The 14,444-nt window shown below is 43.8% G+C and overlaps 1 protein-coding gene across 1 annotated transcript in view; it reads right to left on the minus strand.

Annotated features, from left to right (window-relative positions):
* Positions 1 to 14,444, minus strand: part of LOC110526404 (PH domain leucine-rich repeat-containing protein phosphatase 2) — a 54,798-nt gene that overhangs the window by 22,922 nt on the left and 17,432 nt on the right. Inside the window, exons 4-7 of the mRNA XM_021607357.2 lie at positions 7,218 to 7,408; positions 6,650 to 6,775; positions 1,769 to 1,923; positions 212 to 358 (exon numbers count right to left, since the gene is read on the minus strand). Coding sequence (XP_021463032.2) covers positions 212 to 358; positions 1,769 to 1,923; positions 6,650 to 6,775; positions 7,218 to 7,408 — 619 coding nt within the window. The remainder of the gene's footprint in view (positions 1 to 211; positions 359 to 1,768; positions 1,924 to 6,649; positions 6,776 to 7,217; positions 7,409 to 14,444) is intronic.

Consider the following 14,444-nt stretch of genomic DNA (forward strand, 5'->3'; position numbering starts at 1 on the left):
TGATAAGTGAAATAATCTGTCTGTAAACAATTGTTGGAAAGATGACTTGTGTCATGCACAAAGTAGATGTCCTAACCGACTTAAACTATAGTTTTGGCAACAAGAAATTTGCGGAGTTTTAATGACTCCAACCTAAGTGTATGTAAACTTCTGACTTCAACTGTAGATTTTTGGCGGACTGATATAGGGTTTATATGTGTGACTGTCTTACCTCTGGAGGTTGCCTATCTGTGCAGGGACAGTGTTCATGCCGTTACAGGAGAGGTTGAGCTCTGTCAGGGTGAGGATCTCACAGACAGACTCTGGAAACACTCCCAGGCGGTTATGTGAAAGGTTCAGGCTCTTCAGCTGGGAAAACCTGGAGAGAAGGAGAGTGTTTGAAAGACTGGACCTGGCTTTTCTGACATGTTCATTGAATGACCAAAAATAAATATTTTCTTCTTGTTGCAACGCTTTGATGATTGCGACAAGTCTGATTATAAAAAGAGATGTATTTTGTGGGCTCATTGCGTTGGTTCAGGTAGTCTCGTTCATCTTAATCGCTTCATTGGACTTTGTGTCCTTGTTACGACGGGCTGCTGACATTTTACATTTTCGCATCGAGTCCTCTTCATGGACCGGTGGGTATCATATCCTTATCAAACCAAAATCCCACCTCTCACACACATGCACACACATAAAGTAGCAATACAAGCATTTTTGTGAATGACGTGATGCAGAACGGATGGGGGATGGAGGTGGCCGTTGTGAGTCACAACACGTTAGAGCACAGACCACATCCGAGAAGAACCACCCCACCCCCTCCTCCACCAGCCTCCCTCACTCTCCAAGCCCTGCTCTGACTCTAAATATACAGATAGAGGGAGTGACAGAAACACACACACAGAGAGACAGAGACAGATAGACAAGACACAGAGAGAGAGATGCAGTGATGTGTACATTTTATTCCTCTCAGCTACCCGGCACAGTAGATCCTCTAGAATGTGTTCATTCCACAGCCCTTCACACATGTACACCACTTATTCCATCTCAGCCCTTCCTGCTTGCCTTACAACAGGAAATACTACAGAGTGTAGTAGATCATTAACATTTAATAGCATTATCTCTTTTGAGAATGCCAGCTTGTTCAAATATGCTGCAGTTGTACCATAGGAGTGGACACTGAGCTAAGCGCCCCTCCACAAGACGATATGCAGGCTGTACCACGGTCTCTGAGCATCGACCACAAACGAGAGATACACAGTCAGGACAACTTTTCAGCACCGACTAGACCATAAAACAAGATCTGTGATAAACAACGTACGTACTTGTAGAACATCATATGACATGCTTACATAATGCATTTGGGTAAAACGGTCAGACTGTGTTGTAACACTACCAGACATTGCACTGTAACAGTGAGGACAAGTTGATCTGCCAACAGATTAGGATTTAGTATTGAGGTAAGGGTGTTACTGGGCAGGTTGAGTTGGTAGATTTGGCAGGATTGGTATTGGGCTACAGGTTTTGTTGGTAGATTTGACAGGATTGGTATTGGGCTACAGGTTTTGTTGGTAGATTTGGCAGGATTGGTATTGGGCTACAGGTTTTGTTGGGAGATTTGGCAGGATTGGTATTGGGCTACAGGTTTTGTTGGTAGATTTGGCAGGATTGGTATTGGGCTACAGGTTTTGCGTGGCATGTTTGGACTTAGTATTAGGTAGAGTTTTCCTGAGTAAGGTTTGTCAGTGGCTGGGTACTGCCCTGCCTGGTGACAGAGTGAATTTACCTGGGGAGGTTGAGCAGTCCTCCGGGGCCCTGCAGGGACATGAAGTTGTGTCGGAGGTTGAGATGGGTGAGGTCCTGGCTGTAGGACAGGTACTCTGGCACCTCCTCCAGACTGTAGCATGACAGATCCACCAGGCTGATGGTCTGAGAAACCATCTGCAAACACAGGACATGTCTGTTTACTGTTTACTGCTCCCAAATAGTTTTTTAATGGAAGCTTTTTGATAATAGAACAAGGTTTTGACCAGCATGGTCATAAATCAGGTTGACCAGAAACCACCTGCATGGAGAAAATGAGGTTTGCACACAAAAACACAGAGTAACGGGCAACTTTAATTTAAAAAAGGTTGAGTCGGTTCAATAATGATTCAATCACAGAAGGGAAGTTAGTGTATGATTCTGTCTTCAGCATTACAGAATGATTTATGGAGCATTAGAAATAAAGGAATACTGATAAGGTCATGCTGTGAGCCCATAACAAAACAGGATGTTCACACAGCTCTAGTGTTGTGGTCTAGTAGAGTTGGCAGCATGAACTCCACAGAGGTGTGTGGTACTTAATCATGATCCTCACAGTGAGTGCTGTGTATATCCAGAGGTGAAAGTAGATTTAATTTCTTCCCGGAATGGACCTTCTATGTGTGCAAGTGCTTTTAAAATTGTTTATAGTCCTAATCATAGAATTACTATTCTTTTTTTAATTTTATTTTTTATATACCAAGATAGATAGATAGATAGATACAGTGCCTTGCGAAAGTATTTGGCCCCCTTGAACTTTGCGCCCTTTTGCCACATTTCAGGCTTCAAACAAAGATATAAAACTGTATTTTTTTGTGAAGAATCAACAACAAGTGGGACGCAATCATGAAGTGGAACGACATTTATTGGATATTTCAAACTTTTTTAACAAATCAAAAACTGAAAAATTGGGCGTGCAAAATTATTCAGCCCCCTTAAGTTAATACTTTGTAGCGCCACCTTTTGCTGCGATTACAGCTGTAAGTCGCTTGGGGTATGTCTCTATCAGTTTTGCACATCGAGAGACTGACATTTTTTCCCATTCCTCCTTGCAAAACAGCTCGAGCTCAGTGAGGTTGGATGGAGAGCATTTGTGAACAGCAGTTTTCAGTTCTTTCCACAGATTCTCGATTGGATTCAGGTCTGGACTTTGACTTGGCCATTTGATGGATATTTTGTATGGTTGAATATTGTATACTTTCAGCTTTTACGTCGCTGATAGAAATGGCACTTTTAGGCTACACAGCATGGTCTCTAAATGCTAGAGGTCGACCAATTAATCGACATGGCCAAATAATTAGGGCCGATTTCAAGTTTTCATAACAATCGGTAATCTGCATTTTTGGACGCCGATTATGGCCGATTACATTGCATTCTACGAGGAAACTGCGTGGCAGGCTGACCACCTGTTACGCGAGTGCAGCAACAAGCCATGGTAAGTTGCTAGCTAGCATTAAACTTATCTTATAACAACAAAAGAAAAATCAAATCTTCACATAATCACTAGTTAACCTAGTAATATCATCACGTGTAGTTAACTAACTTGTCCTGCGGTGCATATAATCAATGCGGTGCCTGTTAATTTATCGTCAAATCACAGCCTACTTCGCCAAACGGGGATGATTTAAGTGCATTCGCGAAAGAAGCACAATCATTGCACGAATGTACCTAACCATAAACATCAATGCCTTTCTTAAAATCAATACACGGAAGTATTTTTTTTTTAACCCAAATATTAAGTTAAGAAATTAATGTTAGCTGGCAATATTAACTAAGGAAATTGTGTCACTTCTCTTGCGTTCATTGCACGCTCAGTCAGGGTATATGCAACCTTTTGGGCCACCTGGCTTGTTGCAAACTAATTTGCCAGAATTCCACATAATTATGACATAACATTGGTTGTGCAATATAACAGCAATATTTAAACTTAGGGTTGCCACCCGTTCGATAAAATACGGAATGATTCTGTACTTCACTGAAAGAATAAACGTTTTGTTTTCAAAATGATCGTTACCGGATTTGACCATATTAATGACCAAAGGCTCATATATCTGTGTTTATTATATTATAATTAAGTATATGATTTGATATTTGATAGAGCAGTCTGACTGACCGGTGGTTGGCGGCAGCAGGCTCAAACTTTACTGCGTTTTGCCTTCAGCTCTTAGCAATCATTGATTCAAGCCTATCAACTCCTGAGATTAGGCAGGCAATACTAAAGTGCCTATAAGAACATCCAAGGTCTATGAAATACAAATGGTATAGAGAGAAATAGTCAATGCATAATTCCTATAATAACTACAACCTAAAACTTCTCAACTGGGAATATTGAACCACCAGCTTTCATATGTTCTCGTGTTCTGAGCAAGGAACCAAAACGTTAGCTTTTTTACATGGAACATATTGCGCTTTTACTTTCTTCTCCAACACTGTTTTTGCATTAAACCAAATTGAGCATATTTCATTATTTGAGACTAAGTAGATTTTATTAATGTAATATATTAAGTTAAAATAAAAGTGTTCATTCAGTATTGTTGTAATTGTCATTATTACACATATATGTAAATGTATATATGTAAATGTGTGTATACACACACACACACACACACACACATTATAGTAGTCTACATATGAAGCCTACATTCAGTGTCCAGACTTCTGTTACTATTCCAAATATTCTGGCATCCATACAGTGTACTGTGCACCCGCCATTTGATACATGCCAAGAGACATCAGTTATTAAACACTAAAGTGTTTGTCCTTCATTAGGCCTACAAGTCTTGTAACCTGAATTGATGTGTCCACTCTGTCCGTGCGCGTCTCGGTCTTGGCCACTCATCTCTGCCTTGGCAACATTTCAGTGCTATCGTGGAACCAAACGGCACTATTCCACACCTCTTCAAGTCTATTCGCAAATCTTTCACATGACTAATGATAAATAGTGTAATAGCCTACAGTTTTAATTAATTATTAATTATTATGACAGGCTCATGTTTTACTGGTACGGTGTACCCTTCCTATTTATTTTGCCAGGACTCCACTCTGGCTTACTTTCACCTCCGACTATATCGGATTTCAGTCTAGATTTTTTGCATTGTTCAGCACTCCCTGTCCCGACACTGCGTTTCATTGGCTGTGCTCATACAGTCATTGCTCACTTATCTACATGTGCAGAATGCAGCTGAACAGCATTTCCTTCAGCTCTGAAAAGATAGACTGTATAGTTGTCAGCACAGGGAGGACACTGTCTGTCTGGGGGTTATAGCTTAATACATTTCTCAGTCTGAAAACATGCTCGCTTCAATCCACCACAGGACTGCATACTGTGCAACACCCCAGAAAATAGATTGGTTGCTCAGCAGAGCATGTCGTCACATCATTGCTTTTAGGGATAAACAAACACAAAATCTTAGAGTACTCATCATCTAGCTTTTAAAAAGGCCATCGAGCGCTGGTCAGAGAGAGACAGATGAAGACAGAGTTGAGAGAAGAGAGAGAAAGAGATTTGTAGAAATGAGAGAATATAAATTGAAATAGACAGAGAGAAAGGCTGGGGAAGTGACCTGCATGTTGACTGGCCTGAGAGAGGAGAGCAGCCTGTGGGGTAGAGGCTAGCTAGGCAGCAGTGGGAGCCCTTGATGCCCAGTGTGTGTGGCTGTGGAAGATGACCCCTCCTCCCTGTATGCATTCAGACAGCCTCCAAGCCTTTCTGTCTGGGAGGAACTGGGCATGCCACAAGGCCACTCACCAGGCTCACCTACAGGCCACTGTCAGAGCAAGGAGCCATTAGCCAGCCAGCACAGCCCCCATCACACAGCAAACACCATAACAACCCCCTCCCGATTCAGAAACGCACACTAACACAAGAGTTTGATTGTGTCCAGCCTGGCATGAGGATTGCCCCAAATCCACCATCTCATCCACCCTTCCTCTAATTCTTCTCCTCTCATCTCTCTCTGCCCCTTCAGTTCTCTCAATCTCAATTCTCCCCTCCATCTGAAGCACCACCCCTCTCTGCTTCTCCATACCCGTCTTCTCTCTCACTCCTACATCTCTCTCTATTTCTCCCTCTCTTCTTCAGCCTGCCCTCCCCTCTCTCTGTCTTCATCTTCAGGCAATCATGTCGCCATAGGAACCTCTGATGTCTAACTCTCCTAAACTGCTCCCGTAGTAACAGGGCCACTCCAGCTCAGTGATCCACACCACAGTGGTAGGTAGGTAGGAGAGAGAGAGGGGGAGAGAAAGCTCCTTGACTTAGCATGGATCTACTACTAATTGGATTTTCATTTTCAGTTGCCTTTTTTTCTCCACGGCTCATTGTGTGCCTGCTCTGCCTGGATGGAGGCATTCACAGAGCTCGTTAGGGCCCAGTAAGGGGCTGGGATACAATGGCCATTAATTCAGAAATTAGAGGCACAAGAGGAGCAGAGCAGCCAAGAGGAACAGAGAAAGGGGCTGAGGATACTAACTTCATATAGTTGTACTGAGACCCATGTTCAAGCACAGACAGTACACACAGACACGCAGTACACACATACACAATCAATGACCCATGCACCCTCCTAGCGAGTTGTTTAATCAAAGCCAGACACTGCTGGTTCTCTGTCGCTGCAGAGCCAATCACCGAGGTCACCTGTGTTCCACAGCAGGACTATGATTGGATGATAGACCAGGTAGTGGGCACTGTGTAACTCTGCCCTCTCAGCATACTGTACACTGATTCCCAGCCCAGAGGAACCAACCAGGACCACCCCTCACTGTGTTTCCTGACAGAGACCTTGCATAATTAATCAGAGAAAACATACACAAAGCTTTGGCACACAGATTGTCCTACATATCAACTCTGACAGGTAAACACACTTACTTTTGAAGCCTGCCGATGCCACCTCTGATAGTCTGCCAGTGTGTCGAAGTTAACAAAGTATGTCTGGGCCTGAGGTCCGGCTGAGCTGAACATCAGACAGTGCTGTCTCCTCTTCACCTCCTCCACCTGAACGTACAGAACAGAGATGTTGAGGAGGACAGACACAGCCACTGATGTTCCCAAGAAACTACTATAAGGCATTATGGTGCCTACTGGCTCCATCCATATAAGGCAGAGACACATGTGCTTAAATGTGCATGTCTATGGCTGCATTTACACAGGCAGCACAGTTCTGATCTTTTTTAAACAAATTGATTGTTTGACCAATCAAATCAGCTCTTTTGCCCATAATTGGGCAAAAGATCAGAATTGAGCTGTCTGTGTAAGCACAGTGTGTATTTACGCCATTCTCATTGTGCTGTACAGTGCATCCCCTATGTCCGTCTGTCAGTCCCAGCTGTGTTGTTGTATCTGTGATCTGCTGTCGTCTCTGTCTCTCTTTGAACCCTGGGGAATGTGTGGGTTTGGAAAACAACATCTCTCCAACACCTGACCTCTAACCCCTCACCTTTCCCCCCACCAGGGGCAGGATGTGCATCTTCCCCGTCAGGCTGTCTTTGACGGAGGCCACAATCAGACAGGTGCCACACAGGAGGACCTGGCGCTCTGCCCACTTGTGCAGCTGGGTCTTCCCCTTCCTGACGCTGAACACGCCCGTCAGCAGGGTTCGCTCCTGCTGGTCCGCGTTCACTGGACACTCTGGGGAGGAGAGGGGTTAGTTAAAGAACATGGTCACATACACTGCATTCAGAAAGTATTCAGACCTAGACTTTTCCCACATTTTGTTACGTTACAGCCTTATTCTAAAATGTATAAAATTGTCTTCCTCATCAATCTACACACAATACTAATAATGACAAAATTAAAACAGGTTTATACATTTTTGCAAATGTATTCAAAAGAAAAAAACAGAAATACCTTATTTACATACGTTTTCAGACCCTTTGCTATGAGACTCGAAATTGGGCTCAGGTGCATCCTGTTTCCATTGATCATCATTGAGATGTTTCTACAACTTTATTGGAGTCCACCTGTGATAAATTCAATTGATTGGACATGATTTGGAAAGGCACACACACCCGTCTATATAAGGTCCCACAGTTGACAGTGCATGTCAGAGCAAAAAACACGAGATAGAAGGAATTGTAGATAGAGCTCCGAGACAGGGTTGTGTCGGGGGGGAAGGGCACCAAAACATTACTGCTGCATTGAAAGTGCCCAAGAACACAGTGGCCTCCATCATTCTTAAATGGAAGTTTGGAACCACAAAAGACTCTTCCTAGAGCAGGCTGCTCGGCCAAACTGAGCCACCAGGGGAGAAGGGCCTTGGTCTGGGAGATCCTTAATGAAAACCTGCACCAGAGTGGCCAGGATCTCAGACTGGGGCGAAGGTTCACCTTCCAACAGGACAATGACCCTAAGCACACAGCCAAGAAAAGGCAGAAGTGGCTTCTGCACAAGTCCCTGAATGTCCTTCTGGTCCAGCCAGAACCCAGACTTGAACCCGATTGAACATTTCTGACACTCCCCATCAGCATTTGCAAAAATGTCTAAAAACGTGTTCTTGCTTTGTCATTATTGGGTATTGTGTGCAGATTGATGAGGGGGGGAAAACAATTCAATCGATTTTAGAACAAGGCTGTAACGTAACAAAATGTGGAAAATGTTGAGGGGTCTGAATACTTTCTGAATACACCGTATCACACACATACTGTACGTACACAGTGCACATACATCCCACCCACACCCTGTACACAATAATTACATTACGTTAATTAATACCATATGTTCTCAAAAGGGGTAGTGTGATCAAGAGACAAAGACAAGAAGAGGGCTAGACGCTGCCAGAACATGAAGTCACACTGATATCAACAGTTCACGATGATGTCACCTATGCATTAGTCAATGATTAGGACAACTCTTCCTGGAAGTGTTCTTATGTCAGCAGATCAACCCAGCTTATAGTCTCATTATCCTCCACATAGAGAGCTGATATCTCTAGAGCATGCTTAACATCTGCTATGACACACTGTAATAACGTATCAAAACCAATTTATTCGCTGGATGGAATCTAAAGATAGTTTGAAGGTTTTATAATCTATGGCTCATCCATGGTAGATATCAACAGTGTGAGTGTCACTCCCTCTAACATCTGATCAGAGATCACGGGGCTCTGCATGTCTAGGCTGCTGACAAGGTTGATCAAAACACCAGGTGATACAGGTGAGCATTCAGTGGCCCAAGTCGAGGTGTCCCTAGCGTTTGATCAGTCTCCCCTTTTCATTAACACACACACACGACTTTGCAATTGTTCTCAGAGATGCTCTAACCCTGATGCATCAGTCAGGTTGATGAATGAGTCAGGCTTTTGTCACATTAAAACCCTCGTTCAATCTAACTATGTAGCAGGGAGGTGAGGCTAGTGTTGCAGTCTGAGTATGCTGCTTCTGAAGGACACAAACAGCAGGCCTCCCTCCCTCTGCTCCGCCAGGCATCAAGTACACTCAGGTTAAAGGCCGGTCAAATAAGCACAAAGGGAACAGAACAGCTTTTTTTTCTCCTCTGTTGTCAATTTCCCTTGAAATAACAAGGTCTGCGTTTTTCTTAATACCACCTCCTTGTCTCCAACTCCCAGAGGCAGGCAGACATGTCCTCGCTCTCTCTGCCCTTTTCTTCTCTTTCACGTCTAAGGAGTGGCGGCCAGGGATCAAAATGAAGTCAGGCTGCTTGACTTTGTGCTGTCTGGAAAACCCATAATGAACAAGACAAGGGCATTTGACAGCAAAACTGGGCCGCTGGTGCTGGCTGGGGATCAATAGAGGTTTCTGATCCCCAGGCTTCCCCTCTGTCAGAGAGAAGAGGACCAGAGTACCTCACTTCCAGCACAAAGGCCCTAGGGGCCAAGAGCAGCCAGCCTTAGAAGGAGAGGGAGAGGGGAAGAGCAATCAATAGGGAAAGAGGGATAGAGAGAGAGGGGGGAGAGCTGCATCATTGCCCTGTCCTCCATGTGTCTGTGTCAGTGAGGTTGAAGGAGGCTGACCTGTCAAAGACAGACTTGTAGCCCTGTAGGGGCTCCACATACAGCCAGGAAGACACGGGCAGACAGGACGCTCTCTCCCACTGGCCCCACAGCAAATACACCACAAACAGCCACATTCCTCCCTCAACCACACACTCATCCCATTCTATCCACAAATCTCTTTCTCACTTTCATATCTCGCCTTCCAACTGAATTAAACACCTAATAATCACCTCCCTGTTCTTTCCACCTCTCCGTGAAATGATGCAAGAACACAGCACGCCAATACAATCTCAGACTACTGACTCAGAGTCCCACTGAGCATTCTCACCTCCAACATCACACACAGGAAAAACACTGCCTCATTATAATAAATATTGTTGACTCTGGTGCAGTGGGTTGTGAGAGGGAATGGTTGATAGTGTTTGTAGCTAGCGCACAGTGATGACCCAAGCTGGAACAACCCCCAGAAACACTACAGATATAAGCCCGCTCTGAACAATGGAACCAGAGGGCCAGACTGAAAATGCCACATCTAACTAGAGTTAACGTTTTCTACAGCAATAAGAGGAATGTGAAAGTCACTCAATATTTGGGGGTTTGATTGCATTTTGAGAGACGGCAGCAGAATGTAGCTCAAGGACAATACAGTGCTATTTTAAACAAAGCGTAGCCTTAAAAAGCCCTTCAAATCAAATCTACTTCGAGATCTTCTGACTATTATGCAAGATGTCAACAAGCGTTTCTAAATTGGACATCCCCCTGGACTCAACTCCAAATCTGAGGAGCAGGCCTCTGCACAGAGCAGCATCAAGCTGAAAAAATGGAATGCAGAGACACTGAGCTGTGCTCTGCTCTCCCTGCTCTGGCCATGGAAAAATGCCACCCCCATTAACATGGTTGTGTGTAAATACCCACAGCCTATACTGTTGCATTGCTACAGGGTGATGGCAAGTACATACTTTATGGATCTCATGCTATCAGAATGACGGGGAATACAAGATCATACTTCCGCAATAAGGCCTGAGGGGGTGGTATATGGCCAATATACCACAGCTAAGGGCTGTTTCTTATTTTTTACCGCCTTTTTCGTGGTATCCAATTGTTAGTAATTACTATCTTGTCTCATCGCTGCAACTCCCGTACGCGCTTGGGAGAGACGAAGGTCGAAAGCCATGCATCCTCCGAAACACAACCCAACCGCACTGCTTCTTAACACAGCGCGCATCCGACCTGGAAGCCAGCCGCACCAATGTGTCGGAGGATTAGCGCGCACTGCCCCAGAGGGGCTTTATTGCGATTATAAACTGGTTACCAACTTAATTAGAGCAGTAAAAATAAAATGTTTGGCCATACCCATGGTATGCGGTCTGATATACTACGGCTGTCAGCCAATCAGAATTCAGGGCTCAAACTACCTATAATTGATAATATAGGCTAATGACATTCGCAGTATCTCAGATGTGGCCTCATCCCCAATGGTACACAATTACCACACAACTTTCTCCCACTGTTGTACTAGGCTCTAATGTGCAACAATTTACAGCAGTCAGCACAGCTCAAACACCCAGCCAACAGACCTGAAACGGTCACAAAAACATACGAAGATTCTTCGTTCATTTTTAATGAAAGACAACCCCACTAATGTTTGCAGTGTGCCCGGGATAGCGAGAACACTCTGAAACTTCCAACACAACAATAACACTTTCTGCCAATCACTCTCTCATTCAATCACAATGAAAACAAGTCTCAGCCATTCACGGCAAACTGCTGCACCCAAAACAAACGCGCATGCTTTCCCACCATGTCAGAGTTGCCAGGGAAACGTTGAGTACCTTGGAACACAAGTCTGCTCCAGGCTGGTACATCTGCACCATCTACAATCCCCTGCATATTTATTTGAATAGTGAAGCTATAACTTTAAGTTTGGCTCTATACTCCAGCATTTTGGATTTGAAATGACTTTTTTCATTTCAGGTAACAGCACAGAATGTTACCTTTTATTCGAGGGAATTTTCATGCAGATCTGTTTTACTGTTTAGAAATGAAAGCAATCTGTGTGTCTAGTCCCCTCATTGGAAGGTGTTATAAGTATTTGGAAAAATGTACTTGTGAATTAAAGTAGTCAGTCAAAAGCTTCGTATTTGGTTTATTCCTAGCACACAATGATAGCATCACGCTAGATACAATCTTTTGGATGCATTTTCAGTTTGTTTTCATTCGGTTACAGATTATGTTGCTCCCAATAGAGATGAATGGTAAATAATGTATTGTGTGTCATTTGAGTCTCTTTTATTGTAAATAAGAACAAAATATGTTTCTAAACACTTATACATTAATGTGGAAGCTACCATGATTACGGACAATCATGAATGAATCGGGAATAATGTGGAGTGAGAAAGTTAGGCACAAAGATCATACCCCCAAGACATGCTAACTTCTCACCATTACCATTTACAGGGGAGGTTAGCATTTGAGTGGTATGAACCAAATTCAGTTTTAGCTTCAGTATAGAGCCAAATTAAAAGTTTGAGCTTCATTGTCCAAATAAATACAGGTATGTCGGGGAGTGCATAATTACCCCTTCACCCCTGAGCATTAGTCAGCCACTCCCACACCAGTAATTTATGATATGGACCAATCTCATTGGTCATAAAATGTGAACAGATCTGGCAGAGCGGCAGATGTTGTTTAACTTTGTTCTCTCTCTCAGGCTGGACTCCAGCAGCAGTTCCAATAGCAGCAGGGTGGGAGTCCTCGGCAGCAGGGGTAGAGGGAGGACATGCCTAATCACTAAACATAGTCCCACTTCCGCTGCTCAGTCACTGCCAAGCCACAGGGACAGTGACAAATCACAGTGCATGTCCTGGGTGAACCCCCCTCACACCCCTGCCCTCTGTCCCTCAGCTCTAATGTCCCTGTCTCTTGTATGGCAGTCTTGGCGACAGTGGTCAAGTCTTTCTTCAACAGTCACCAGATGGGCAGGGGAGTGAGGTAGGTCAAACTGTGTCCCCTGTGGCATTGAAACTACCGTACAGAGACACAGAATAAGAGAGAGAGCGAGAGTCAAAGGAGGTGGCAATGGGCCAAATGCATTCTGTAGACCCAACACTTGTACATCAACTTTCCCTATGGAGTATCAGCACCTGAGAATTAGAGGTCGACCGATTAATCGGAATGGCCGATTAATTAGGGCCGATTCCAAGTTTTCATAACAATCGGAAAATCGGTATTTCTGGACACCGATTTGGCCGTTTTTTTTTTTACACCCTTATTTTACCTTTAACTAGGCAAGTCAGTTAAGAACACATTCTTATTTTCAAAGACGGCCTAGGAACGGTGGGTTAAATGCCTCGTTCAGGGGCAGAATGACAGATTTTCACCTTGTCAGCTCGGGGGATCCAATCTTGCAGCCTTACAGTTAAGTAGTCCAACGCTACAACCACCTGCCTCTCGTTGCACTCCACAAGGAGTTACGCGAATGCGGTAAGTTGCTAGCTAGCATTAAACTTATCTTGTAAAAAACAATCAATTATAATCACTAGTTAACTACACGTTTGATGATATTACTAGTTTATCTAGCGTGTCCTGCGTTGCATATAATCTGACTGAGCATACAAGCATACAAGTATCTGACTGAGCGGTGGTAGGTAGCAGCAGGCTCGTAAGCATTCATTCAAACAGCACTTTCGTGCATTTTGCCAGCAGCTCTTCGTTGTGTGTCAAGCATTGTGCTGTTTATGACTTAAAGCCTATCAACTCCCGAGATGAGGCTGGTGTAACCAAAGTGAAATGGCTAGCTAGTTAGCGCACGCTAGTAGCAGTTCAAACGTCACTCGCTCTGAGCCTTCTAGTAGTTGTTCCCCTTGCTCTGCATGGGTAACGCTGCGTCGAGGGTGGCTGTTGTCGTTGTGTTGCTGGTTCGAGCCCGGAGAGGGACGGAAGCTATACTGTTACACTGGCAATACTAAAGTGCCTATAAGAACATCCAATAATCAAAGGTTAATTAAATACAAATGGTAGAGGGAAATAGTCCTATAATTCCTATAATAACTACAACCTAAAACTTCTTACCTGGGAATATTGAAGACTCATGTTAAAAGGAACCACCAGCTTTCATATGTTCTCATGTTCTGAGCAAGGAACTGAAACGTTAGTGCAATATGTGCTGTGTAAGAAAGCTTTTACTTTCTTCTCCATAACTTTGTTTTTGCATTATTTAAACCAAATTGAACATGTTTCATTATTTACTTGAGGCTAAATTGATTTTATGGTTGTGTTATATTAAATTAAAATAAGTGTTCATTCAGTATTGTTGTTATTGTCATTATTACAAATAAAAAGTCAGATTTAAATCGGTATCGGCTTTTTTGGTCCTCCAATAAATTGGTATCCGCGTTGAAAAATCATTAAATCGTTCGACCTCTACTGAGAATCCCCCAAACCAGACCACGTTTCAGCTGTCAGCCAGACATGACTCCAGACAGCCCCGTCCGTCCATCCAGACTGAACAACTGCCTCGATGTTCTGTCTCCAACAGGGAGAACTAGAAGAATATTGCATAGATTAGGTTAGTTTGCAGTGGGGGGCCAGTGGAGGCAGAAACACAGGCTTACTGCAGCCCAGGATCAGAACAGCAGGTCATTTTTGGCAATAACATCAAATCAGAGCCGCACAGGCCCCCTCCGTGACCTATTCTTACTGTGAGAAATGCAA

Source organism: Oncorhynchus mykiss, chromosome 6, assembly GCF_013265735.2.
Source record: "Oncorhynchus mykiss isolate Arlee chromosome 6, USDA_OmykA_1.1, whole genome shotgun sequence".
Classification (NCBI taxonomy): domain Eukaryota; kingdom Metazoa; phylum Chordata; class Actinopteri; order Salmoniformes; family Salmonidae; genus Oncorhynchus; species Oncorhynchus mykiss.